At 39.6% G+C, this 27,978-nt stretch overlaps 1 protein-coding gene and 1 long non-coding RNA gene across 2 annotated transcripts in view; one reads left to right on the top strand and one right to left on the bottom strand.

Moving 5' to 3' along the window:
- Positions 1 to 9,426, top strand: part of LOC124261031 — a 58,025-nt gene extending 48,599 nt beyond the window's left edge. Inside the window, exons 3-4 of the mRNA XM_046695351.1 lie at positions 987 to 1,751; positions 9,413 to 9,426. Of these exons, the coding sequence (XP_046551307.1) occupies positions 987 to 1,751; positions 9,413 to 9,418 (771 nt within the window). The 3' untranslated portion in view covers positions 9,419 to 9,426. The remainder of the gene's footprint in view (positions 1 to 986; positions 1,752 to 9,412) is intronic.
- LOC124261032 lies at positions 114 to 20,902 on the bottom strand. The gene is made up of 3 exons (XR_006894242.1): positions 20,892 to 20,902; positions 17,572 to 17,576; positions 114 to 307 (listed from the first exon to the last, which is right to left on the bottom strand). It is a non-coding gene; the product is annotated as an uncharacterized LOC124261032 (long non-coding RNA).
- Positions 20,903 to 27,978: the final 7,076 nt, after the last annotated feature.

Genomic DNA, 27,978 nt, shown 5'->3' with positions numbered 1-27,978 from the left:
GCAAATATACTATAAGTCCCAATGGTCCCTAGAATGGTGATCTCCATCATAAGGGATAAATATTTCAATGTCAAATGTTAAGGATCTTTTTACAAATGTTGATTTCCATTTAATTATTGTTTTTTTTAAAGAAATTGATTTAATTGATGAATTTTGATTAATGTGTTTTGTAAATAGATATATTGTTAAGATTGGTAGTTTAGACAAGTGACTTAGATTGTTATCCACAAAGGGGGTTAAGGTACTGTAAAATTATTGTCCTCCTGCGAGGATACGTAAGTGCCAAAACCTTCAAAGTACATTTCAACTTACCGGAATTTTTAAACATAGCATTTGTGTGATTTTAAATATGGCTTAACTTTCCTATAATCGCCAGCGGCTGAGGGGATGGTATAAATACAGCTAGGGTCCATGCAGGTAGCAAAGGTACTGTAAGTCTCCATGGTCCCTAGTATGGTGATCTACCTTCAGTTGCTGGCGATATATAGCCGATGTTTTATAATGTATTGTCCTAATATGAAATCCAGTTTTAGAGATAGATACTAGATTTATTTCTTGTGTCAGTGTTATTCTAATTGGTTTTACTGTCCTTTGTTGACAGGCTTTTAGTAATTTACATGCATTTATGATGAAGTTAAAAACTTGTTTTAGTCACGATATGGCTGAAACATTGCCCATGTGCCTTCAGCTGTTGGCAATCTAAAGCCTGTTTTTATATTGTATTGTCATATATAGTTAAAATATTTTAGATTGAATTACTAGTTTTAAATGGATATCACTGATACACTAGTTGTTTTACTGTTCTTTGTCAACAGGCTTTTAATTTCTAATTCTATTGATTAATGATATAAATATTTTGATTGTACTCGTCACGATATGGCTGAAATATTGCCGATGTGACAGCAAATATTAACTCACTCACTCACTACTCAAAATGCAGGAATTACGCATAAACAAAACTTAATTTGTATACCTTTATTATTCAGGTGACAGTGTCCTTGGATAGTGATGCTACCCCAAAAGCCGATTGGTCAAAAAATGTTCAGGGAACTCATTACATCAGAAGCATCACATATGGTGGGGATTTGTTTGCCAGGATTCGCATCAAGGGCAGTGATACTCAGCAGAAGGAGGACATTGAAGCATCTGTGAAAGGTTTAGGTTCCTATGGACTCATTGATGGAAAGGTGAAGGGACAGTTCAAAGCCATGAACCAGAAAATATCAAACTTTTCTGAGATTGAGATTGAATATTTTTCTACGACTCAAAAAAGTGAGATGCCCAGGGACATTGAAGGTATGTTACATGCACTTGATACTTTCAAGGCTGAAGTTGAAAAGCTGAATGACAACAAAGGAGTACCATGCAGGTGTGAAATTGTTCCCCTTTCCTATCTTGATTCAAATGTTTGTGCTCAAGTGAAGGCAAGTGCATATGCTTCACAAATTAATTCCCTGGAAGAAAAATTTGATGATGTTCTAACTGCCAAAAAGAAACTACACACTTTCTTACAAGAAACAGAAGATGATCTGGGCTCTGATTTTGAAGAAAGTGCACGTGATCTTGAGAAGAGAATTGATAATGCACATGACTGCTTACTGGAAGCTGTATCTGAAATCGATGTGACATCTCAACAGCAGACCATAGATATAGTGCGCAAAGCAATACAGAAATCATCAGAAATGAAGAAAACAGCTGCTGGTTTTCGACGAGAAGTGAATACATTTGTCAGAGTAGCTGCTGGTCTAAAGGTAAGATTAATATTTTGTGCCAATTATTACCAGCCACAAACAGCATAACGTAGACAGCATTACATAGACATAAATTCCTGTTTGGGCTGTCAATCACTCTAAAATCATTTGAGCTTTCCACAGCCACCTTCTTCAGTGCCAATGTGCTGGTAGCTATAGATGCTCTTTATATCTGGCTGAATATATACTCAGCAGCAAAAAATCATCATACGAATTCAAAATTAGACAGGCACTGTAATCAAATCATTACAGAAATGGACATAATAAGCGGATCAAAACATTTTTTGTGTACAATATCTTGACACATCAATGAATAACTCAGCACAATTTCAAGACATTATGTGAACATTATGTGGACTTCAGTATCTAGTGTGACCACCACGAGCGGCAATAACTGCAGCACAGCGTCTATGCATGGAGTGCACCAATCGATTGATGAAGGCCATTGGCACCTGGAACCACACCCTGAGAAAGACCTGGCGCAATAAATCGGCCGTGTTCGGCCTTGGTATGACATTATTCAGTCTCCTCTGAATTTCATCCCAAAGATATCCAACTGGGTTTAAATCAGGACTAAGGGCTGGCCACTGCATAATGTTGACACCGTTCTGCTGTAGGAAGTCCCGTGTAGCTCTGGCAGTAGCGGCCCAGGCATTATCATGCTGTAAATTGTTGTTCCGGTGACGTGCGAAATGTGGTATGACGTGGGGTCTCAGAGCTTGGTCGATGTAGCGCACCGCTGTGATGCCACCTCCTCTTTCCATAACACATTGGTCTGAGTAACGCTGGCCACGTCTTCACCATATTCTTGTTCTGCCATCTGCAGATGATACGCAGTACCGACTCTCATCTGTGAACAGAACAGTTCTCCATTGCCTGTATCGCCAGTTTGGGTGTTGTAGGGCAAACTGTAGACGTTCACGCCGATGACGAGGGGTGAGGATAGGTTCACGGTAAGGTCTACGGCAATGGAGGTGCCCGCTGTTAAGATGTCGGCATACTGTATCAGTACTGATTGGTCTTCCGTGTGTTCCCACTGTCTTGCTTGCTGTTTCGGATGCCTCCATGAAGGGATTCTGTACATGCTGTCACACAATATGGCGGTATTGTCGTCTTGTGGTCACCCTTGGTCTGCCAGTACGGGGCGATCATTTGTGGTGTTGGTGGCCTGGAAACATTGCTGCAGCCTGTAGATGGTCCCAACGTTGAGCTGGAAGTGATTGGCAACGGCTTGTGCAATGTGGCATGCTTCAAGTCTTCCTAGTGCCTGAGTCGTCGGTGAGTCGCGGCATCCTGCCGACGCTTGTAATGTGAATGTTTCAACCAGGTTTGGGGTGTATTTTATAGGGCTGGTCCTTGTAAACAGCACATGCAGCATGAGTTGCATGGAGAACACCGTACCATCTCCTCGAGATCAGGTTGCATTTTTAAACCATTTTCCTGGATTCCATTCTGAGTTTGGGAAGGAATGTCTTTGCTCAGGTAAAGTTGGAGATGTTGTCAAAATATACAATCAATACATTAAATGAGTTTACAGTTATCCGCTTTCAACGACGGAAAATTCCAAACTGACGTTTCTTTTGCTGCTTAGTATATTCTCAGATAAAGGGTGGTTTTGTGGCTTCAGATATCAAAGCATAAAATATATTAAAATACAGATTTTATTTGCTCAAAACAGGCAAATACCCATGAAAATTAATAAACTGACTGTTGAAAATCAGTGATGATACCAGGTGTTTCATGAAAAGACTTGGCCTAAACCAGAGATGCACAGCTCTACTCTTGCCTGTGATGGCAGGCTGTAAACAAACCAAACTATCAAGTGACCAACTGACAAGATATTTCAGATTACTCTGTTGTATTTCACCGATTCAGTAGAAACTAATTAAAACAAAACAAAATATTTTTTAATTACAATTCTTTGGAGAAATGCAGAGATACGTGCCTGCATATAAGAAAAGAAAACCTTTTGGGAAATATATCTGTTTTGCAACACAGTGGTGAGCCCGATTTGTACAGCTCAGGTAGGAATGGCGTAATGTCTATGGCGTAACAAACCAACAGTACTTGACTGATTCTTTAAAATGAATTTTGGAAGTGATCTTTTCGTATTTCCACTCTAGTTGTTAGCATGAGTAAGACGTTAATGGTCCAAGGCATGCATTTCTGGAACTTAAGCCATTGTAGCCTTTGGAAGAAGGAAAGTAGCTTTTCTCAACTTCTGAAGCAAGGTACCTTTGGTTTGTTGGCTAATACAGTTTGGCTCAAAAGTTGACCGATGAATTGCAATCTAACCTCGAAAACCAATAAACAAAAAGTGCCCAATGAAACGCTAATCATGACTAAAACATCAGACCAACTCTCTGAGGGTTTTGCAGAATTTAAGCCCTAAAAACAGAAAAGTTGTTTAACAAACTATCATTAAGTTATTGACACAGTTCACTATTTGTTATGAGGAAGGAGTGCAGAGAAAGGGACAAGAGGTGTTTCAAGAAGCACATGCACAAGTGCCGACAAAGTTATTACTTCATTAACCTGTGCTGTGCCGGCTCCATCCTTTCCTCGCACACCTGGCTGTCCCTTTCGTTGCACTCCTCCCTCGTAACAAATAGTGAACTGGAACACAGGAAGTTGCTTGAGGAATCTGGATCACCAGTCAGTTAGTTTAAGACTGTTGTACGCCTTAAGGAAAATGCAAAGCCGGCTGTAGCAAAAGCAAGGAACTTACCATATGCAATGAAAGAAGAATTCGACAAGGAACTGGACTGCCTGGTACAGGATGGTATTTTGGAACCAGTTCACAAAAGTGACTGGGGTTCACCAGTTGTTGTGGTATCGAAATGCGATAATACAGTAAGGATTTGTGGTGACTACTATATTTGTGTTAATCCTCAACTGGAGTGAGTGAGTTTTACGACGCTTTTAGCAATATTCCAGCAATATCACGGCGGGGGACACCAGAAATGGGATTCACACATTGTACCCATGTGGGGAATCAAACCCAGATCTTCGGCATGACGAGCGAACGCTTTAACCACAAGGCTACCCCACCGCCCCCCTCAACTGGAAGAAGAGGTATGTCCTTTACCAAATGTCAGTGATGTGTTAGCTAAAAATTGGCAGGTGGCACGGTGTTCACAAAATTGGACCTTCCTCATTCTTACCAACAGCTGGAGTTAGACCCTGACGCACAGGTGTTCCTTACTATGAAAGCCACTGCACCTGCCAAAATTTCAAAAAGACAATGACCAAATTTTACAGGGTATTGAGGATGTGATGTGTTACCTGGACGATATCCTGATACAGGGCATTGATGAGGCTAACCATGATTGTATTCTAGATGAAGTCATGATTTGACTTGGCAGCTATGGAGTTCAACTCAAGAGGTCAAACTGCGAGTTTAAGGTGCCTAGTGTTACTTACCTGGGATTCAGGGATTGAAGGTGAATAAGGACGGCATCTGACAGACAACACAATTCTGGTGGATAAAAATCTTCTTTTAATCTTCCAATCTCGCACTTGGTTTCCCACACTTTTAATGGCTTTCAGTATAGTTTCATGAGGAGGAGTGGTTTGCCAAAGTTTCACCAAGTTTGTTTGCAATTTCAACTTTATTGGTTAAAAGGGAGTCACCATCTTTGAGATGGTGAACACCAGATTTGGATCCTTTGCCCTTACTCTTTTAAATCATGTTCTACACCTTGGACATTGGTGTGCGGGAGTTGATTTTGGACACATATTTCCTCCATGACCGGCGTTTAGTTTGTTTAAATGTACGTCTTGCCCTGGCATTTGTCATTTTAACGGCATTCAGGTTATGCACAGTAGGATGTTGTCTGAAGTATTTTTCCGCCTTCTTCCTATTTTTCCTAGCTTATTTGCAGTTTGTATCAAACCATGGTTTGCATATGTGCGGGTTTGCAGAGGACTTTGGAATGGTTTCATCTCCAATAGTATTTAAGATATCAGAAAATAGTTCCATGGGATCAGGAACATTCCTGAAGTTGTCCGGTATAAGCTTTTCAGAGCGGAGAGTTTGGAATAATGGCCAAATGGCCTCAGTAAAATTCCATCTTGTTGAACGTGGTTCATCCGCGGGATTGATAGGAGTAAGAATAGTTGGGAAGTGGTCCACAAAGGTCATCGTGGACTGACCATTCGAACTCATTTAAGAGATTAGAATCCATAAGTGATAGATCAAGAGCAGAGTATGTTCCAGTGGCAGGATGGAGGTAAGTGTTTGATCCACCGTTGAAGATGCAAAGATCATTATTGGAGAGAAAATCTTCAAGGACCTTTACCTTATTATTTGTATCGACTCCCCCATACAGGGTTATGGCCATTCAAGTCGCCCATGATTATGCAGGGCTTTGGGAGTTGATCATACAAGTTCTGAAGATCTGATAGGCGGACAGTTGAGGAGGAAGGAAGATAGAGTGAACATAGTGTAAACCCTATGTTCAGAGTCATGCAGACAGCAACAGTTTGTAGGGTGGCGTTAAGTGGAACAGGGCTATGGAGGATGCCCTGCCTCACCAGGATAGAAGTTCCTCCTGTAGGAGGAGAAAAGGAGTGGTAGGAACTGTACTGACGGATGTCAAATTTATCAGTCCTTTTTAGGTAGGTTTCTTGGAGACAAAACGCGGATGGTTTGAAGTCTTGAATCAGTAACTGTAATTCATTATAATTATTTTTAGAGGATTTGTGCTTGATCTTTAGGATCTCGGATTCGCGTTGCCACACTGGACAAAACTTGGAAGAGGCCATATGATTACCATCGCAGTTTGTGCACTTTACTTCCTTAGTACAGTCATTGCCCTCATGCTTGTCACCGCAGCGGTAACAAACAGCAGAGAAACGACAGGACTTGGATCCATGTCCAAACTTTTGGCAGTTGTAGCACCGAAGTGGATTGGGGACATACACCTCCACACCAATGCTACAATAACCAGCTCTAACCGAGTCAGGAATCTTTGCTCGCGCGAACATAAAGAGATAGGTGTTTGTTGGTTGAACAACACCGTCCTTTTTGAAAGTGAATTGTTTTACAGCCGTGGCGGACTGCTGGGAGAGTTCCTTGACAATTTGTTCTTCCTTCTGGTCAGGCGGTCAAGACTCTGGATGTCTTGTTTTGTCCAATCAACTACATCAAAGGAATAGGAAAGGACTGGCACAGCAAAAGTATTGGTGGCTTTGACCTTGTTTCGAGCATTTAGCTCTGAGCTCCAGATTTTCTTTAAGCAAGGTTTAAACTCGGCCCTTAGTTTTTCTTGAATCTGGGCATTCTAGAGCTTGTCTCAAAATTGCATTCCAAGATAGGTGTAGGCCTGATCTTCCACAAGATACTCAATAACTCCTCCCCCTTGTAACCTGACCGATCAATCATTAACTACCTTGCCACGTTTCAAATGAAGAGTATTACATTTGTCGAGCCCAAATGTCATGCCAGTATCATTAGAAAAGGACTCGATAAGGCGAACCTGTTAATTTCAAATTGGTTTCTCGTTTGCCAAGGAGCTCATTATCATCCATGTAAAGGAGATGAGTAGGCGGTGGTTGGGATCTGTGCTGAGGTCCGGGATGGTGCCCCTCCTCTCTATTGAGCAGAAAGCTAAAAAGGATTTAAAGACAAACAAAAAGGTAAAGGACTGAAGGAGTCCCCCTGGAATATTCCCCTTCTAATTGGAATAGATTCCGAAGTCTGCACCAGTCCTTGTGAGTCGACCAAGAAACTCATTAAAGACTTGTAAATCAAGTAGTCGCTCAGGGAGGTCAATACACTGAAGAGACTTCAGAATCCATTCATGAGGAACAGAGTCGTATGTTTTTATGTAGTCAATCCAGCACATGGAGAGGTTGCGGTGATATGTTTCAGCCTCTTCCAAAATCATTTTTAGTACAAGAAGTTGATCCTTGCACCCCCAACATCCCTTTCTCGCTCCCTTCTGCTCTCTATAAATTATATCATTGTAAGAACATCGAAGGATGACACGAGGTTTGTCAAACACCCTGCGAATATTTTGTATTGCGTATTTAAACATTGTGATAGGGCAGAAGTTTTGAGGATCAGTCAAGTCTCCTTTTTTGGGAAGGAGTATTGTGCGACCTTTGCAGAACCATGGAGGAACATCACCTGTGTCCACGAGAGAATTGAAACAGTGAAGTAATGGTGTTTGGACACAGGGGAACAGTTTCGAGTACCGGTTTTGAATGCCATCAGGCCCTGGAGCTGTATTAGATTTGGACTTTTTGGTAACACTTTTCAGGCAATCTGGTGAGATGTAGCAGACAAACGACCTAGATACTTTCTTATGCATTGCATGGTCATAATCACCGACCCATGGTGCCTCCAGGTTACAGTCGCCGGGTATAGACAACAACTGTTTCCAGAACTTTTCATTGGCATACATGAGAGGCCGCTTATCATGCTCATCATCACAGTTTGTTTTCAGTTGCCTGTAGAAGTGTTTTTCATTATTTCTAAAAAGTTTATTTTGTTTGATAAATTTGTTCTTCTTTTCCCATTTTTTCTTTCTTTCTGTCCAAACCTTTAATTTTTCCTCAAGGGAATCGACACTTTGGAGAAGTACTTTTTCTTTCCTTGTCTTGTATTGTAATTTTAATTTCTTCCAAATTGCCTTTTGCCTTTTAGACATGGGATTCCCTGATGATCTTATTTTAAGGCACAGCTCAATCCTGGAAATATTTCTTCTTGTTTCATTAAGTTTTACAAGAAACCGGTTTTTCCTTGGTCTTTTGTTGTTTTCATTAGATGGTTTTTCTTTTGAAACTGTGTGAAGTTCCTCCAAAGTTCGAGCGGCAGCATAGACACAGCAATTCACTTCATGCAACGAACAGTCCGCAGAAAGTTTTAGGGAAATAGCCTCATTTAGGATATCAATTTCATTTTTTGGAAAAGACACATTTAGTTGTTTAATTCGCCTCCGTTTCTCTAAAGATAAATCACAAATTTCCTGATAAATAGAACTGAAATAAATTGTAAACAGGGTTCTCAGAAAGATCTGCAGTAGAGGAAGAAGAAGAGTTTGGGTCAGACGTGTCGGGCCAGTTGGCTCTATGCCGGAAGAATCAGGAAGTGGAGAGAGGTTAACGCGGACGTCCATCAGAAGTTTTGGGTCTGCTGGCACTTGAGCACTCTGCTCATGCAAAGGTGCTTGATGGACTCCAGTTATGGGTTGAACTGGCTCACGGGGCATGAGATTTTTAAGCCGCCGGAATTGATCTCGGAGACTTTGCTTCGTCAGGAAAGCATACATGGGCATGGTATTGTCCCAGTGCAGCTTAAGCGACTTGCCATTGAGGCATGGATTTGCAGGCCACCCTGTCGCTCTCACACACTTAAGTAGTGTGGTATTAAGATGGTTTGACCAAGATATTCTTCATCGGGTTCTGTGCCTTCCCCTGGGGCAAGTCCCATCTCCAGTGTGGTTGGTTTGACTACCGGAGGAAGCCTGACTGGGCTGCGGAAGTGAAAGATTGATTTCTTCTTGTCTATTTGTAACCCAGTAAGAAAACCAGCTTCTGGGGGTCAGCCCTAACTGGGTGATGTACATTCAGTTCAGGGAATATAATTCCCCTATCTAGGAATGGCGGAATGGCGTACATCATCAGGCCCTTATTATTATTGTTATGTTTTACAGATTTAAGATGGAAATGCAGCAGAAAGGGTTCGGGTGATCCTGACACAGTCAGGCTGGTAAGGCTCATCATCAGCTCAGGGCCCTCGTCCCCTCTACACGCAGTCCAGACAGGGAATGGGACTTCTCCCACAAAACACTGCCTAGTCAAACCCACCAAGAACTTTCCGGAGAATATGAAGGCTCCCCAACACTGCAACCTTCTGCATTACCTAGAGTGTCAGAAGGGCTGTGCTCCGGTGGAGAACCCGGGCACTCTCCTGATCTGCGCCAAGAGATCAGGAGGTACCAAACCAAGGGCACCGAGAACAATGGGGAGCCTGACGACAGTGTACTTGGGATGCACGCGAGACATTTCAAAGGCGAGGTCCGTATATTTATCATGCTTTTCCTAAATTTTGCCAATCACGTTGCTATCAAAAAGGACAGAAACTTCAATGATATAAATAAATTCATTGGCTATATTAAAAAGGACAAGATCAGGTTTGTTGGCAGGAATTCTTCTGAGGCTGTATATGGGTCTATTCAGCAGAAGTTTGAAAGCATCTTTTTCCATGACACCCTGGACATGTTTAGGGTCATACCATGGATGTACCTCGGAGTCAAAGCCACAGACATGGCAGAGACGGTAGTAACTTTCTTTCCTACATTCAATAGTTTGTGGTCATGATCTACTTTGGATATTTGTACTACTATGGTATCTTGCCATGAAGAATGAAATTTATCTAAAAGTCCGTATTTCATAAAAAAATAACCAGAAGGGTTTCTGAACATGGTTCTGGTAAGTGTAACTGTTTCAGTTGGTAATGTATATTATCAGCTCATGTGGCAGTATTGTAAGCATGTCTAAGAGCTGTAGGAAGCTTAATATTTCATGAAAATCAGCCACTTTATCTGATTAAAAACTTAAGGTTTCTTTTCGTCATTAAGATATACTAGTATACAGTTGATTAGGTGGATTTAAGATTGTGGATGCTAGATTTTTTGGAATACAATTTTGCCAAGATAGGGGTTTATTTTGTTCAAATGGCTATTTAAAATTATTTTTTTCATGCCTTCCTTTCATGGTTGCTGTCAATGTTAAACTGTGGTTTACAAATGTGTGGATTTGTACAGGACATAGGAATACATTTATTGGCTATTTAGTTTAGCTCATCAGAAAATGCTGTACAGGATCAGATCCATCAATAAACAGATCAGGATTAAATTTTCGGATGCAAGTATTTTAAACAAGAACCAGTCAGCATTAGTAAAATTTCAACTTGTTGAAGCAGTGGCATATGTGAGGAATGATATGCTTATGACGTATACCACCAATAGGGCACTATATGCTCAACTTTTCATGAACACCTGGTATCATCACTATTTAGCTAGTGATTAGTCAGAATTGTACAATCAACTCTGCTTTTGACAGAGCTTTCTCATGGATGAGGAAAGGGTTTTGTAGCAAATATTTCCACAGACATCCTTGTGAATGGAACATTCAAATTTGATTTGCTTTAAACATATTTATTTCAAAAAGGGGAACTGGATTGGTAAACAAGTAGTATGTTGCTTATCTGAATACCGCTCCGGAATACAAATACAAATATAGATGTAACAATCGGGAGGAGAAAAGCATGATAATAACAAACAATAAACAATAGCTTTCTGGAAATGTAACAATCAAAAACTGTTAACATAGCCACTTATAACCATTAGGACCATTAGTGTCAGAAAATACTTAACAGTAAGTGCAATTTCGTTTTTACTATTACAACACATATCTGCCTGACAGTACAATGGAAGAATGGATAGATTTTAATAATTCAAGATTATCTTTAGTAGATCCATTAGAGTGGCCGTATGGTATTGAGCTGATGTCATATCCTTTAGCATAGAAGTGCATTTTATGTCGTATGTCAGTGTAGTTAACGCACGAAAAGAAATAGTGATTTGGATCTTCGTAACAATAGCCACAAGAACAAGAGAGATTTGAAGATATAAATCGTTGATATTTATGTGCGTTTAAATCGCTGCAACCGAGCCTGAGGCGTGAATTGATAATCTTACAGAATCTTGATCCAGAGTTAAAATTCAAGTTTTTGAGGTAAATCTGAATCTGTATACCCATGAAGATCTGGGTGAGTGAGTGAGTTTAGTTTTAGCAATATTCCAGCTATATGGCGACAGTCTGTAAATAATCGGGTCTGAACCAGACAATCCAGTGATCAACAGCATCTACACAACTGAGATATGATGACGTGTCATTAAACAACAAAGCCACTTCCTAATTAACATTCACAACAACTCAGTGAAATCTGATAATCCTCCCACAACAATGAAAACAGTCGGGAAATTATGATGAGGAGACTAATTTTGTCTGACAAAGTTTACCTGTACAAACACTTTTTGCTTCTTTTTACACTCTTTCAGATGATCTTGTTTAAAAACTATCTGCATTTTATTAGTATAATGATCATGCCTCACATATTTATCATTTGTTTTCTAGATTCATACAAATACATGTAAAACAAGAGACGGGAAAATATTCGTTCACTCTTCAATCACACTTTCTTGTCCTTAGCTGCCCTTAGTTTCGTATCACTGAAAACAAAGCATAACAACTTCGTTATACACATTCTAAGTAAAAATCAAACTTAACAAATACTATTAATCAATTATTAATACACGTCTACGAAATCACCGTCTACGAACCAGTCTGGGTTACGAATCCACCGCGTCTACGAACTGGTTTTGTCTACGAAATCACCGTATCCCATTCACCCAACGATTAGAGGAATAATTGACGTCTTGCACAACATACATTTTCCTACTGTCGAATCAGCACCTCATATCATGATGGGCTTTAATGGGATCAGTGGCTTTCCAAAAGTGTTAGGATGTGTTGATGGAAATCTCATACCGATCAAGCGTCCCCCCATCGACGTCGAGCAAGCGTACGTTTGCAGGAAGGGCTACCATGCCCTCAACATACAGGGGATCTGTGACCACACACTAAGGCGAGTATTATTTACAATTACAAATGTATACATAAACAAAGAAAATCGTCAAGTACTCCGATTTATTTCTGATAATGTCACCTTGAAAAAAACTACATTACAAACATCTTCTGCTCTTGTGGTGTAAGGAGTTTAGTTGATGAGGAGATAACTCTAAATCTATTTCCTGTCTATGATGGCAAGACTTTAAAATGTGAAAATAACGTGTCCATAAGATATTATCTTAGTAATTTTCCTGTTTATGGAATATTTATGGAAACAAATTATTGTGAAATACTCTTATGTAGCAGTGCATTTGTATGCTTATAAAGAATACATTTTCAATTTGCTAACATCATATTTTTTTTATTATTAAAATATTTTGTAATAATAGTAAATGTATGCATTATAAATTTAAAAAAAAAAAAATGCCTGCCTTTCAGCACAGACAAGACAGATAGATTTCACATTCCTTGTCATCTCTTACAAACAGTGATTTACACATAATGGCATAATTGAATTTGTTTGACTTGCAGATTCAGCAATGCAGTTGCAAAATGGCCGGGCTCAAGCCATGACTTCTCTATATTGAACAACAGTCAAGTTGCAGAGTTCCTTGACACTGGGAACCTGCCAAGGGTATTGCTCGGAGACTCGGGGTTAGTATCATTTACCTCAAACAAAATATATTGTGATACTATTTACAAAATCTTCTATCTGACTAAGCCCCCAAATTAGAGTAACCAATAAAGTTTGGCAAAAATTACACATTTCACAATATGTTACATAATTAAAAGAAATACTGAAATAGTTGAATAAGTTTGTTATTTTGTTGGTAGATTTGCTACTAAATGACTTGTGATTACATCTAAAAACTTGTATACTGTTCCACAGTTACGGATGTAAGCAATGGCTCTTGGCCCCAGTACTGGAGCCCAGAAGCAAAGCTGAGCAAAAGTATAACACTGCCTGTACAACCCCAATATGTAAAATCAAGACAATATGTAAAATCTTGTGAGTGAGTGAGTTAGTTAATATTTAACGTCACATTGGCAATATTTCAGCTATATCGTGACGAGAACATATTTGACATTGAAATGGAATATATGTATATTATATAAACCTGTCAACGAAGGACAGTAAAACAACTACAATATCACAATTAGAATTAAAACTAGCGCGGAAAGTTAAAACCAATAGCACTATGTGGACAATACAATATAAAAACAGGCTACAGATCGCCAACAACTTAAGGTAGATCACCATACTTGGGACCATGGTGTAATGCAACATGTAAAAACTTAACGTAAAAAGTAAAAAACAACGCAATATGTACAAAATTAACGCAATATTTAAAAGATGTCTTTAACGCAAAAAGTACAACACCTAACGCAAAATGTAAAATGTAATTTTTATGATAAAATTGATATTTTATACTTATCGTGACTCATGCTTATTTGCTTTCTCTTTCCCCTCTTCCGAACGATTAAGTGGAAACTTGAATCCCTTCAAAATTCCCTTGAAGCGAACGTACAATCACTCACCCTGAGCTACCTCCATTCCCCGCGAAAAGTGTCCACGTGACCTGCGCATGCCTCAAAACTCCGATATATACCCCCACACGTGCTTACAGGGAAGCCCGAGTGGTGAGAGGGGATGGTTCGGAGGGCTTCATCTCATGAGTCAGGATAAGTATAAAATATCAATTTTATCATAAAAATTACATATTATTCCTTATCCTGACTCATACTTATTTGCTTACTGAATCCGACGGAAAAGGTGGCGGGTCAACCACCTCTGGGATTCCCTGTCTGATTGTACTCACGTCCGTGTTCGCTTATATATACCCCCTGGGAATTCTTCTCGCGGCTGCATATGGTAATTCTGCCCGATGTACAGCAGGGGATCACCTTCGTATACATAGTATTGTAAGTAATCTTTCAGATTGCGTGGATTTAGACATACTGAACGCCTGCTTAAGATATCTGGAACGACCAATATGTTAAGGCAAGGACTATTACCGAAACTGGTGTCGCGACCCATATGTTAAGTTAAGGACTTTACCGAAACTGAGTCTTGGATCACTCATGCGCTGACATATCTTGTAAGACAGGGAACTCTCTGCCAGTGGCAATGGATCAGTTGTCTGGCATCAACGAGTTTACGTGACAAGGTGAAATTTCTTCAACGCTGATTTGGGATTGTGAGTTGCTGCGCTACCACCAAAGGGCCAAATTGATGTATATCGGATACGTCTTCCGAGGCTATGTCTCTTAGATAGTGGTTAGCAAAGACACTGTCGGACTTCCAAAAGCATCCTTCCATTATTGAGGATATTGAGCAGTTCCCGTGTAGGGCGAGTGTCGAGGCCAATGCTCTAACTTCATGTGGGTTTGAAGCTCTTGGAGGCTCTAACGCAGCTGCTTTGTATGCTCTTAGGATCACCACTCCGATCCAAAAGGAGATGTCGTCCGAGAGACTTCTACAGTCGTTGCGGGAGACAATGGGATAAATAGATGCTTGAACTTCCTTCTTCTCGCAGCACTTCTTTCTAAGTAGATCTTCAGTGCTCTGACCGGACACAAGGACAAATCCTGTGTGTCAGCTGGACCCAGGATATTCGATAAAGCCGGAACGTAGAACTACCGATCTGTTTGCCCCGGCAGTTGATTCTTCGCAGTGAAGTCCCATCTAAGGCCTAGATGGACTGCAGTATGTTCGCCAGCTTCAAATCTTGCATGGCCGGAATCTAAGGCGTGGATTTCGGACATCCTGGCTGCAGTTGCCAAGGCGAGTAGGAATATTGTTTTTTGAGTTAGCAACGCAAAAATTGTCTGCGTCAAAGGCTCATAATCTTCACCAATGAGATGCCGCAACACTACGTTGAGGTCCCATGCTGGCACTCAGAACTTCTGCTGTTGATCTTCTAGCTTGAAGGATCTCAGCAATGCAACTAATTCAGGAACCTTCGTCAACTTCACCCCTGTCTTCATGGTGATGACCGAGCTAATAGCCGCCAAATAAGTTGACAGTGTAGAGCCCTTCAGGCGTCTAGTTGACCTTAGATGACATAAGTAGTCTGCTACTTGTGGGCGTGTCACTCTTCTGGCCGTAAACCCCTTACGAGTAGCATATTGGTCTAAACTTCTCCACTTGTCGTCATACAGATTACGTGAAGATCGACGTAAGGACAGTGTTACTACCTTTGCTGCCCTGGTGGTGTACCCTCTTCTCTGTAAGCAACATGTAATATGCTCCATAAGTGTAACCGGAATGCTTCTGGCTTTCCATGCTTCTGCTTGGTGTGAGGGTGGACGAGAAGGTTTCAGCCAATCTGGAAGTCTTAGTGCTGGCTCGCCGTGCGTCTCTATAAGACCTGGGAACCAGGATCTCCCCGGCAAGTAAGGCGCGACCAAAGTCAGTTGCAGGATCTTCATTTGGTCGATCTCGCGTAACACTTCTGGTAACAGGATCAGGGGAGGGAACACGTAAGCGTTCAGTCCCTCCCAGGACACGGCTAGGGCGTCTACAGCCCATGCTAGTGAATCTGGCACTGGCAAGATGAAAGTTATCACTTGATGGTTGAATGTGAATCGAGTTGCAAACAAGTCGATGAGAGGACAACCGACTTTCGCACTATAGCAATATTCCAGCAGTATCATAGCGGGGTCACCAGAAATGGGTTTCACGCTGTAACCATTAGGCTACCCAACCACCCCTCTACCTTCACAGACTAACTATAGAAATATTTTGTTCAGAGTCCTTTGAACCAGCAAAATATAACACAGGCAAGTCTAAAATATTCAATTATATATTGAGCAAACAATGAGCAAGCTACAATAAAATTACAATACAGATTTCTAGTACAATGCAATAGAGTCACAAATCTAAAGTATTGGGTCACATATATAAGATATCAACTCACCACGAGCCTTGATATGTAGTTAGAGCAGATATTCTGAATGAAGGTAGTTCGTAATGAGAGCAGTCAGGCACGCAGTGTCAGGGTCAGACTACGTTGACGAAGGCAGACAACGATGGTAGGAAACGCCAGTGATGTGAAAAGTCCCGTGTACTTCCGTGTGTTAGTCCATGTGTCAGTCCTTGTTGCACAACACAACAACCAGCCTTTATATATACTGACACAGATTCTTGAACATTCCAGCAAACCGTGGCTGTATCAATATTCTCTCAGAACTTGAGAGAAGAGGAAGTCAACAAGTTAATCAAAACATTGTCAAGGGCAGGTAACTCTGGATCGCTATCTCAAAAGGTATGCCGCTAAAATACTATAGCTATTGAACATACATGATGTGAAATGTGACCCACAACCCACACTCAAAACTCTAAACATTGTGACCCAATAATAACTATCACTTACATAACACTCTCGTAACATGGGTTATATTCATTATGTCTTATTCAAGGTTTTTCCTTTTGGGTTTGACTCCTTAAAACTGTCCATTCCGTTGTTGAGTGAGTGAGACAATATGTATCGTCACATCGGGATTTATTTCAGTCATATCGTGAAGACATTCCGTTGTTGATAACCTGTGATTACCGAATTGGGTTTTTAAAGAAAACCACTTTTTGATCCTTCTTAATCGGTTTGAAATAGCATGCATGTTGTTGTAATATATTCAATTTTAAGTCACTGTTTATGGGGTTCGAATTAATTGCAATTGGTACTTGGTATCGAGATGGTAGCTCTGACCATTGGACTCCAGACCTAGCAACTCATCTAAGAGAGAGCTCCAATAGTTATGCATTGACTCTCTCTCTTCTTCTCTCTCTCTCTCTCCCAAATGCCAGGTATTCAACCCTAAGCTAGGCATTTATCCAGTTTTCAACTTTCACTAACTTTCGGATTTCAATTGCCAGTCCACTGCGCCTTACAACACTAACAGTGTCAGGGATTATGTGTAGAGGTCAATATATCTTTGGCTGTTTGATGTCAATTTGACCGAACAAACGGTCTACAGATTTTATTGTTCTATAGGCATTAAAAACTCTGCTGCGGAAGTCAAACGCGCCGAATAGAGGTAGACAGGGATGTTTTTTTCTATAACCAGAATTGTTAGAAATGGAACCGCAATGACATCACTGCTCTGGACCACTTTCTCTCTTACTGTCCCATTGCTCTGGACAACCTTCTTGTCACACTGTCGACCTGAACTGGACATTTTCTCTCTCTACGGTCCCATTGCTGGACGCCTTCTCTCTTGTTACCTCTCTCTTTGCCCATTCTTCCTGTTCTACTCTTAAATTGATCAGTTGGATTTAGACTCATGTAGTGTTCACCTTCATTTTCAGGAAAGTAGCCAAGATATATCACTGGACTCTGTGTCCGGGTAGAATTTCTTTGGGGAAGAACACTTGTCACTGTTCCGTTTACATCAAAGATTCTGATCTCTATCATAAGATTCTTGATACAACCGTGAGAACCAGGTGATCACCATATGTCCCGTGAGTGAGTGAGTTTTAATTAATAAGGTTAAACTTTATTTCATTAAATTTGAGCGATCAACATCGGGATCCAATCTCAAATGTCTCTGGTATTACTCGATTTCATTGGCAGCAATATTAGCTGTGACTTGATTGAAGGAAATCAGATATGATTGGAATGGAAATACACGAATCACTGCGATGCATCTTGCATGTCCTTTATACCTAAAACTGCATGATGGATTTACCATTTCTAAATCAAAGATATTTGTGTCCAGCGACACATTTTTACTTAAACGGTAATTTTCGCATTTTTGAGTAATATATTATATGTAAATACGTCATGATACATATGATATTTTCACTCAAATTCATTCAAAGTTTTTCTGAAACAAATTACCAAGTCTCTTGTAATTCCTATGGGATGGCTCAAACTTTTTATCAGCATTTGCTGCATTTCATTTGTGTTTTTTTATGTGAGATTAAAAAACCTATTTGTCTGTCTACCAAGAAATACATTAATTCCATAAAGGAAAGGAATTTGCTATTAATTCACCACTAAATAGGACAAATCTGAACACAAAACTGGTTTCTCAACAAAAACATTGAAAAGAAAAAAGAAAAAAAATAGTATCTGCAGAATTTCAGGTTGAACCTTTGCTACCGTGCCAAATATCAGTAAAACTTGATAAAACAGTTCTTGAGATATCGTGCAAACCAATTGTTTGGATGGACAGACTGATGGACGGAGGGTAATTTTACATCCACAACTTTGTGCAACATACGTGTTGTGGGATTAAAACAAGGTCAAAAGGTAAAACCTCTTTGAATAGGACATAATGAATACAACCCATATGACCATTTATGTAAAAATACTATAAAGAATAAAATGACTTCCTTGGATACTGTCGAATATAGATTATGATATCAATTATCGCTATACATGTATATTACACAATTATCGGCTTTACTTTGATGTTAAATGACCCAAAAGAGCAGATTTCATTTAAGTTAGAAATGAGGTTAATTTTGACAGAAATATTGCAATACCTTAGTTATTATGAAAAACAAGAGTAAAGTTTGTAAACAAATGAATTTCAGTCGCCAAGATGATAAAGCTGTATTTGACAGATTCCATTAATCTTTTCCCAAATTGCGTTAAAAATGTTTTTTACATTTTGCGTTAGGTGTTTACATATTTGGTTAAAGATATTTTTTAGATTGGCATTAATTTTTTACATATTGCAATATTTTTTTACAGCTCTTCTTCTCGGCATTGTAGTGAATGTATGGTGTGAAATGATAAATCTAGGGGCCTTATATACCCGTTTCCAACAGTTTTCACGTGCATTTCATGCAAGGTGAAGTTACAATGGGTACGTTTTGGCGTTATGCTTCCTTATACCAGGACAGAAATAGGCAAAATTTTACAGTATCTAAGGGAAGAAATAGTCTTTTCTCGTTTGACGACTCTTCCTAAAACAGTCGAAAGTCATGATGATCCAAAAATTAAACCTCAAGTGGTTGGAATGTGTTTTAAAGAGACAAAAATCCAATTTCAGGATTGGGTCCCTTTTTACGGTAAACAACCATTCTTTCATAACCCCCAAACAGCACTCTATGAATCCTGAGGAAGCAATCTCAAGCGTCGTCAATCAGCTCCGTAAACCAGTTCCAGAAATCCGTTGGAGTACAACAAATTTATTCGTCAATTCCGGACAAAGGTAGCTGCTTATGCAGAAGATACAGATGAAACTATGAACTTCTTAGAACAGTTTACAACTGGGGAAGCTCACAAAATTGTATCTAGCTTTAGCTACTTGGACTCACGAAGAGGCTATAAAGCTGCGATGAGAGAACTAGAAAGTCGCTATGGCGATACAGAAACAATTGCATCAGTGTTCATCAAGAAGGCTCTAGCCTGGAACCCCATCAAGAATGACAGCGTAAAAGCGCTTGACGAATTTTCCTCACAATGCATGATCGCAGTAGAAAGCACTGAAGCTATGAAGGTGTTAGAATACCCCGACAATATCAAAAGGCTAGCCATGAAGCTGCCTTACTACTATCATGACAAGTGGAGAGGCTATGTGGAGAGACGAAGAAGTGAAAAACAGCTGATAAGATTTCATCACCTTGTAGACTTTGTCAAGCTGGAAGCCAGAAAAGCAAACGATCCAATCTATGGCAAGTTGGCACTAAGGATTGAACACAAACCAGTTCAGAAGACACAACACAGCAACAGGGATCTAATATATAAAGACAAGCAAATCTCTTTTGCTACTGATCTTCCCACCAAGCAGTACAGTCAGAGTGAAGAGTTACAGTCTCTGACAAGAGCACAAGCTTATCTTGCACCGTGTATTTGCTGCCAGTCAAACCAACATGGCGTTGAAAGGTGTGAACAGTGGAGATCTCTACAACATATCGCCAAGATCAACATACTGAGGAACAAAGGTCTTTGCTTCAGGTGCTTGAGGCATGGACATGTCAGTAAGTCTTGCCCCCAGAAGGAAGCTGCACTATGTAAGAGTTGTAAGGGTCAACACCTAACCATTCTTCACAAGGACAAGATAGATGAAAAGGTTGACAGGCAGGACAAGGTTGTGACAAGGCAGGTCGGAGACAACATACACAGGAAGATGACACAGGGGGATGGTAAAGTACAGTGCACTATGGCTATTATCCCAGTCAAGGTGAGATACAAGGACAGTTTGAAGTACATTGAGACTTATGCATTCCTCGATCCTGGGAGTAGCGCATGCTTTTGCACAGAGGCACTGATGAAAAGGCTAGGTTGTGAAGGAAGAAAGAAGATGATATCTCTCGAAACTATGGGTAAGCCCCACATTATGTCAACATATGAAATCAGCGGTCTTACAGTCTGTGACCTGGACATGAAATCTACAATTGAGTTGCCTAAGGTTTATTCCAAGGAAAAGTTACCTGTATCAAGGAACCACATTCCACAACAAGATGATGGTTTAAAATGGCCACACCTATCTGACATCAACTTAAACAAGAAGAAAATGGAAATAGAATTATTGATCGGCAACAATGTACCAAGCGCATACACACCCCAAGAAGTAAGAACAGGACCAATCAATGCACCACATGCAACAAAGACAATCCTTGGCTGGGTAGTATGGAACCTTCTTCGAGATTCTGTGACTGATGTCGACAACATGCAATATGCCAACAGAATAGAAGTAGCTGCTATAACAGAAGAGGAAGAAATGAAAAGTATCAACAAGATGTTAAAAGACTATGAATTATGATTTTCCGGAACGGACAATAGATGATAGAAAAGAACATTCACAGGAAGATTTGATGTTCCTCAACAAGGTGACACAGTCATTAGATATCAAAGTTGGACATTACACGATTGGATTACCTTTTAGAAGTGACAACGTCAAGTTACCAAACAACTCAAGTCAAGCACTACAACGCCTTGGAAATCTAAAGAGTAAGATGAAGAAGGATGCAGACTTTCATTCCGACAACACAAATCTCATGACCAAAATTATCGACAAGGGTTATGCAGAACAGGTGCCAAGCAATGAGTTTTACAGAGGTGACGGACGAGAATGGTGCATTCCACACCATGGCGTCTACCATCGCCAGAAGCAAAAGATCCGAGTAGTATTTGATTGCTCCGCGTTACACCAGGGCATCTCTCTGAACAACCAGCTATTACAAGGACCTGACCTAACCAACAGTCTGCTTGGTATACTGTTGAGGTTTAGAGAAGAAAGAGTTGCCATAATGGGGGATATTGAGGCTATGTATTACCAGGTGAAGGTTCCTAAAGATGAACAAGATTTCCTACGATTCTTCTGGTGGCCTGGTGGCGACTTGTCAAAGGATCCCTTGACCTACCGCATGACTGTTCACTTGTTTGGAGCCATCTCCTCACCGACCTGTGCGAACATAGCTCTCAGACAAACTGCTGTTGACAATGAACCTTCCTTTCCAGAAGAAGTCACAGACCTGATACAGAAAAACTTCTATGTGGACGATTTCCTAAAGTCAACGTCAACAGATGAGAAGGCAAAAGCACTTATCCAAGAAGTAACTCGGCTATGTTCTAATGGAGGCTTCCATTTGAACAAGTGGATTTTTAACAGCCATAGTGTCATGAACTCAGTACCCATCAAAGAGCGTGCTGAAGGTACCATGGACCTAAACCTTGACAAAGACCAACTTCCATCTGAACGAGCACTTGGTGTTCATTGGAATGTGGAAGAAGATACAATCAGATTTGATGTGAACATCAAACCCAAGCCAGAAACAAGAAGAGGTATTCTGTCTGTAGCAAGCTCTGTCTTCGACCCTCTTGGATTGTTAGCACCATTTACGTTAACTTCAAGAATACTGCTGCAAAACCTATGCAGATTGAATATCAACTGGGACGACGACATTGGTGACAAAATGAAAAGGAAGTGGCAAACTTGGATTGAAGATCTAAAGTAAGTAAGTGAACTTGAAATCCCAAGATGTTACAAACCACCTGATTTTGGAGAAGTTAGTGCTTGTGATCTACACGTTTTCTGATGCCAGTGATGCAGGCTACGGTGTCGCTGCCTATATTTGCATCACAAACAGTCAAGATGAAATCCATTGCTCCTAGTTCTTGGAAAGTCAAGAGTGGTTCCTCTGAAAAAGATCACAATTCCACAACTCGAGCTCACAGCTGCAGTTCTATCTGTACGACTAAGCAAAGTGCTGACAAGAGAACTTGGAATACCCACTGCAACATGTCTACTTTTGGACAGACCCGCATGTCCGTTATCACGGTGGCACGTAAGTAATGAAACTACCAGATTTCACACTTTTTGTTGCAAACAGGGTTGCGTTGATCAGAGAGGCTACAGATGTTGAACAGTGGAACTACATAGACTCAAAGTCTAACCCAGCAGACCTGGCGTCAAGAGGTATCAAGATGAAGAGACTGATATACTCAAGTATTTGGTGGAATGGACCAGAAATTCTACAGACTCCAATCAAAACTGGAAACCAAGATCAAGAGGACTTGAAAATTGGGATTGATGATCCAGAAGTTAAGTGCTATGTCAGTAGCACAATGACTGAAACGTGTGATGTGATAGACAAGCTATTCCTCCATTTTTCAGACTGGATGAATTTAAAGAGATCTGTTGCATGGATTCTTGCGGTGAAAGAAGAACTTATGCGACGAGTGAAGATAAAAAAACCAACAGTTACAGATTTCCAAGAAAAGAACAAGAAAAAGAAAGATGAACAGTCACAAAAAACAAGAGTTGCGAAAGAACTGTCAAACAAGATGATAGATGAAGCAGAAGAGTCCATTGTACAATATGTGCAGTCACAACATTATTCAGCTGAAATATGTGATCTGCAGCAGAAACAGAATTCCAGACAAATCAAGCACTATTCATCCCTGCGCAAACTTGATCCCATTCTTTCAAGAGGCATACTTCGAGTTGGAGGTAGAATTGACAAAGCAGAACTTTCTTATGATGCTAAACATCCTATCATACAGCCAAAGAACTCTCCTCACCTCACTGAAGTCATCGTGAGAGATGTTCACAAAAGGGTTGGACATTTAGGGGAAAACACAATGCTGTCTGAACTTCGTCAAAAGTTTTGGATTGTAGGAGCAGGAAATGTAATCAAAACGTGTCCTGTCTAAATGCATAACATGCAGGAAATATCAGGCTCAAACTCGTGGACAGAAGATGGGTGTGTGACTTGCCGCAAAGAAGATTGTCAACTGATGAACCGCCATTTACCAACACAGGAATGGATTTCTTCGGACCAATATTGGTGAAACGTGGGAGAGTCCATGTCAAATGTTATGGTGTAGTTTTCACCTGTTTAGCCATAAGGGCTGTCCACTTGGAAGTGGCACACAGCCTCAACACAGATTCATGTATAAATGCTATTCGCCGCTTTACTGCGAGACGAGGCCATGTGAAATCCATTTACTCAGACAATGGAACCAACTTGGTTGGCTCTCAGAAGGAATTAAAACTGGAAATTCAGAATTTGAATCAACACAAAATCACAAAAAGAACTCCAACAAGCACATTGAATGGCGCTTCAACCCACCTAGTGGGCTCACATTTCGTGAATTTGGGAGAGGCTCATTAGATCAGTAAGAAAGATTCTTTATTCTCTCATGCAAGAGCAAACTATTCATTTGGATGATGAAGGGCTACAAGCTCTGTTTTGTGACATCGAAGCAATTCTCAACAATCGCCCAATTACAGAATTATCATCAGATCCCAGTGACTGACCCTCTTAACTCAAATCACCTCCTGCTGCTTAGACCTGGTGAAAGCTTTCCACCTGGTATCTTTGACAAAGATGACAGTTATGGAAAACGTCGCTGGAAGCAAATCCAGTACCTTGGCAGAAAGAGTATATAGTACTCTTAAATCACTTAAAGACAGAAGTGGTGTTTTCGGAAAAGAAACGTACAAGTCGGAGATGTTGTGCTCATAGTTGATAACACTCCAAGGAACTCCTGGGCTATGGCCCGCGTCCTAGATGTTATGTCTGATGGGAAAGGGCTCGTTTGTGCTGTTCGAGTCAAAACTCGGTCAGGCGAATACGTTCGACCAGTGCATAAGCTGTGCATGCTGCTAGAAAATGCGTGAAGACAAGATTGTCTCCCCTGGTCTTCAGTGCCTGACTGACTGACTGAGTTTGGTTTTAAGCCGCTTTCAGCAATATTCCAGCAACATCACAGCGGGGGACACCAGAAATGGGCTTCACACAATGTACCCATGTGGAAAGAGAATTGATATACAAAAAAAAGTTAAGTGGGTAAGTAACTTGCTAAAATTCACTCTGACTTCATGTACATTACTAGTACATAGATGCTGATAGTTAGCATTCTCCTGACGAAGGGACAAGGAAAAGCCCTGAAACAATAAAGAAGAAGTTGACATCCGTAATATTGTTTTGGATTTCTCTGCAAAATATAAACTCTAAGATCACAAAATTATCTAAACTCTAAAGTAGAGAAGGTATCTCTGTTTGCACAGATATTGTATTATGCATATTATAATCTGGTTTGATTTTCTTACTTTATTTACTGGGGATTTATCTGAAAGTTCATACACTGTATAGTGAAGTTTGTAACAGTCAACTCCATTACACCATACAATGTCAGGGTTTTGTATATTTTCACAATAGATATTGTACAATTTGCTACATTGATGTACTCTCATGTATTCCTAACATGACAATTTTGGCAATTAGGAACTATTTATCTTTATGATTATACTGAAATGAAAATAACTACTGGAAAAGTTAGCAATTTCCCTTCAAATAACTACAATTAGTTGACATACATTTCAATACTCGTTAGGGAAGGTGATTGTTGGGAAGACACTGTAATCACACAATTCATTTTCCTTTTCTTCATGGCAACTAATTTTTCTTTAACTGCCAAGTCTCTGTCTTGGTAGGCTTTTATGCAGAGGAAGAAATCTTTCCATATGGATGTCAGCTCGTCAAGTTTGTTTACTTTCCTCTCTTCTATAGCGACTAACTTCTCCAAGGGGTCTTCTTCCTTGATTTCTGAAAGATTAAAACTAACATGATGCAAAACTGTCAGATTGTCTGGACCATTGACTGAAATGTTTTGGGAAAAACTGAAGAATACTAATGATCATATATAATTCATGCACTCATAGACTGACATTTTATTATACTGATTGTTTTTTCAAAGAAATACAAGAAAATCAATAATGGGTTGAAATATCCCAACTTTGATGATTATTTACAGTTTTCATACATCAGGTTTGCCATACTGCATTTATCAATTTTTAGCTGAACAATAACTACATTTCATATCAACATCAAATAATAATTAAAAACCCAAAACTTATATTGATATTTTACTCTTAAATAAAATTAACTGCACAAAATAATTGTAGCCTGCACAGGTGCAATTTCATTAATGGCTCAATTGAATCATATTAACAAGTGGGCCGGAGGCCTGAAATGCTATAAAAAAAAAATCCGAATTTGAGATTCACAAGTATTTTGCATAATTATTCAATTCACCTCGCAATTTGATGAAAATTGTAATATCTCAGTATAGGTATTAATACAGTTATATCGCAATATGTAGGTATATTTCTAAAATGTTTACATGTTGGCTGTATCATAACAGTTATGAAAATGTATTTACCTAATTTCCTTTTCCCATTAGACTTTGTTTCTGAAATATAAAAAGAAAAAAATATATATTTGGTGACAAAAGATGACATTATTGTTTGCTAAGCAAAAGATTACAGATGAGTTATATATTACACTGAGAACACAAAATATCCTACTTCAGTGCGTTGTACTTGTAACCAATAAATAGCTGTTTTGCCCACATAGTACATTTCAGATTTTCAAATGAACCAATATTTATAAGTTTTTAATAATAAGAATTAGGTGTATAGAGTTTTTCTTAAAAGTACATCTAAATTTGTATTCAATACTGTAATCATAGTTATTTTTGCGCTTTTAGCGCAAAAAAGATTGTGCGCCAATAATCATACCAAGCGAAATATTCATGGTCAAGTCATGACAAATACTCAAGTAGGAACAACATGCAATTTGTTTATTCTCTCAGATAACAACATCAAAGCAATTATTCCCGGTCCATGTAAATTACGTGATCAAACAATGTCAAGAAGTCCACAGATGTTCGCCTGCCAGTATATTCCTCAACACAATGTACTTACTTCATAGCAATCACTAACATATTTTAGTCCTGCCTACCACTGAAATGAAATGTAGATGACAGTAAATGGATACGCATCATACATATTTTTGTTTCGGCCAAAATTCATAATTAGTGTAGCTGGATCGATCACATGTCAACAAACTACTTTTGCAGTGGAAATAGCACGATCGTGACTAAAACCCTCATCGGTGACAGGTTAGATTGTTCCATGAATAAAAACTACCCGCAATACACCAAAAGCTGTCACATACCTTAGTTCTGATTATAAATATTTTACATTTATAGAGCACAACCTGCAATGACAATGACACAAAACTAGAATATATTTTCTCTTTATTAAACAATAGTTTCAGATACTATCTTTTTCAAGATCACTGCATCAGAATATTATCAGGCAATGCTTTTAACTAAATCACAGGTAGGGGAATGTGCGCACTGCACAGTTGATTGCTATTTCTGGTGCTGTATACTTAGACAGTTACAAACGGTAATCTTAATCCCTGCATATAAGACAATGCCTAGCAAAACCAAATTAGAACTGAACAGGTAAATAATCTTTTCTAGGCCATGTTCAATTGCAAATTTGACGCCTCTGGTCTTCTCTTGTATGTTCGCTCAAGCCGGGGCGATAATGACATGTCACAAATCACAATGTTGACACAAGTACAGTATAATCCCACCCTCTCTGATTGTTTTGAGTAAGCAAGATTCAATTATGGCAGGCTAGCTTTCATCATTGCACGTCTATCGGTGGTAAACGCTTGTGATGGATACCATCACCAGGTGTTTGAAATGCAAAAAACAACTGTGTTAACAGGCCTTTTTGTGAACTTTCCGCGAAAATGGCACCGTGAACATATATAATGACATTACAGTATGCACAATTATTGTTTTTCAGAATCTTGAAAAAAAAAGTAGCAGACACTGTACCTTTCACTCAGACCACCTCCTGCAGCAGTACTGCTAGAACTTCCTGATGCCACACTAGCTGCCGCATTTCAATGCTGAGGTACCTGCTGATGTTACCGTCGATGATGCACGTTGTTGAGGAGGCTGCACAGGTTTCAGTGTGATTTATACGTCAAGAAGCTGCAGCGTTCAGCATGGAGTCGATCACACAACAATGTTGAGGAGACTACTCATATTGGCATCGAGGATGTCATGGTTACCAATGTTGATATCTCTGAGCTGGTTAATAGCAACATATAAATTGCGGGTACACATAATTTATTTATCATAAGAAGATAGTGGTGGACAGGTGAATATTGTATTAAACAGCTGATGTATTATATTAAATATATTTAAGATTTAGTTTCGAGCTTTTTACTTCTTTTATCATATTATCTTAATCATAAATATATATTCTTAATTTGCCATCTTCGTTAATTCAATTTGCTTATGTTAAGATTCTG

Source organism: Haliotis rubra, unplaced genomic scaffold, assembly GCF_003918875.1.
Source record: "Haliotis rubra isolate DU_JTF1 unplaced genomic scaffold, ASM391887v1 Scf785, whole genome shotgun sequence".
Lineage (NCBI taxonomy): Eukaryota > Metazoa > Mollusca > Gastropoda > Lepetellida > Haliotidae > Haliotis > Haliotis rubra.
This window is presented reverse-complemented; position numbering and strand designations above follow the sequence as displayed.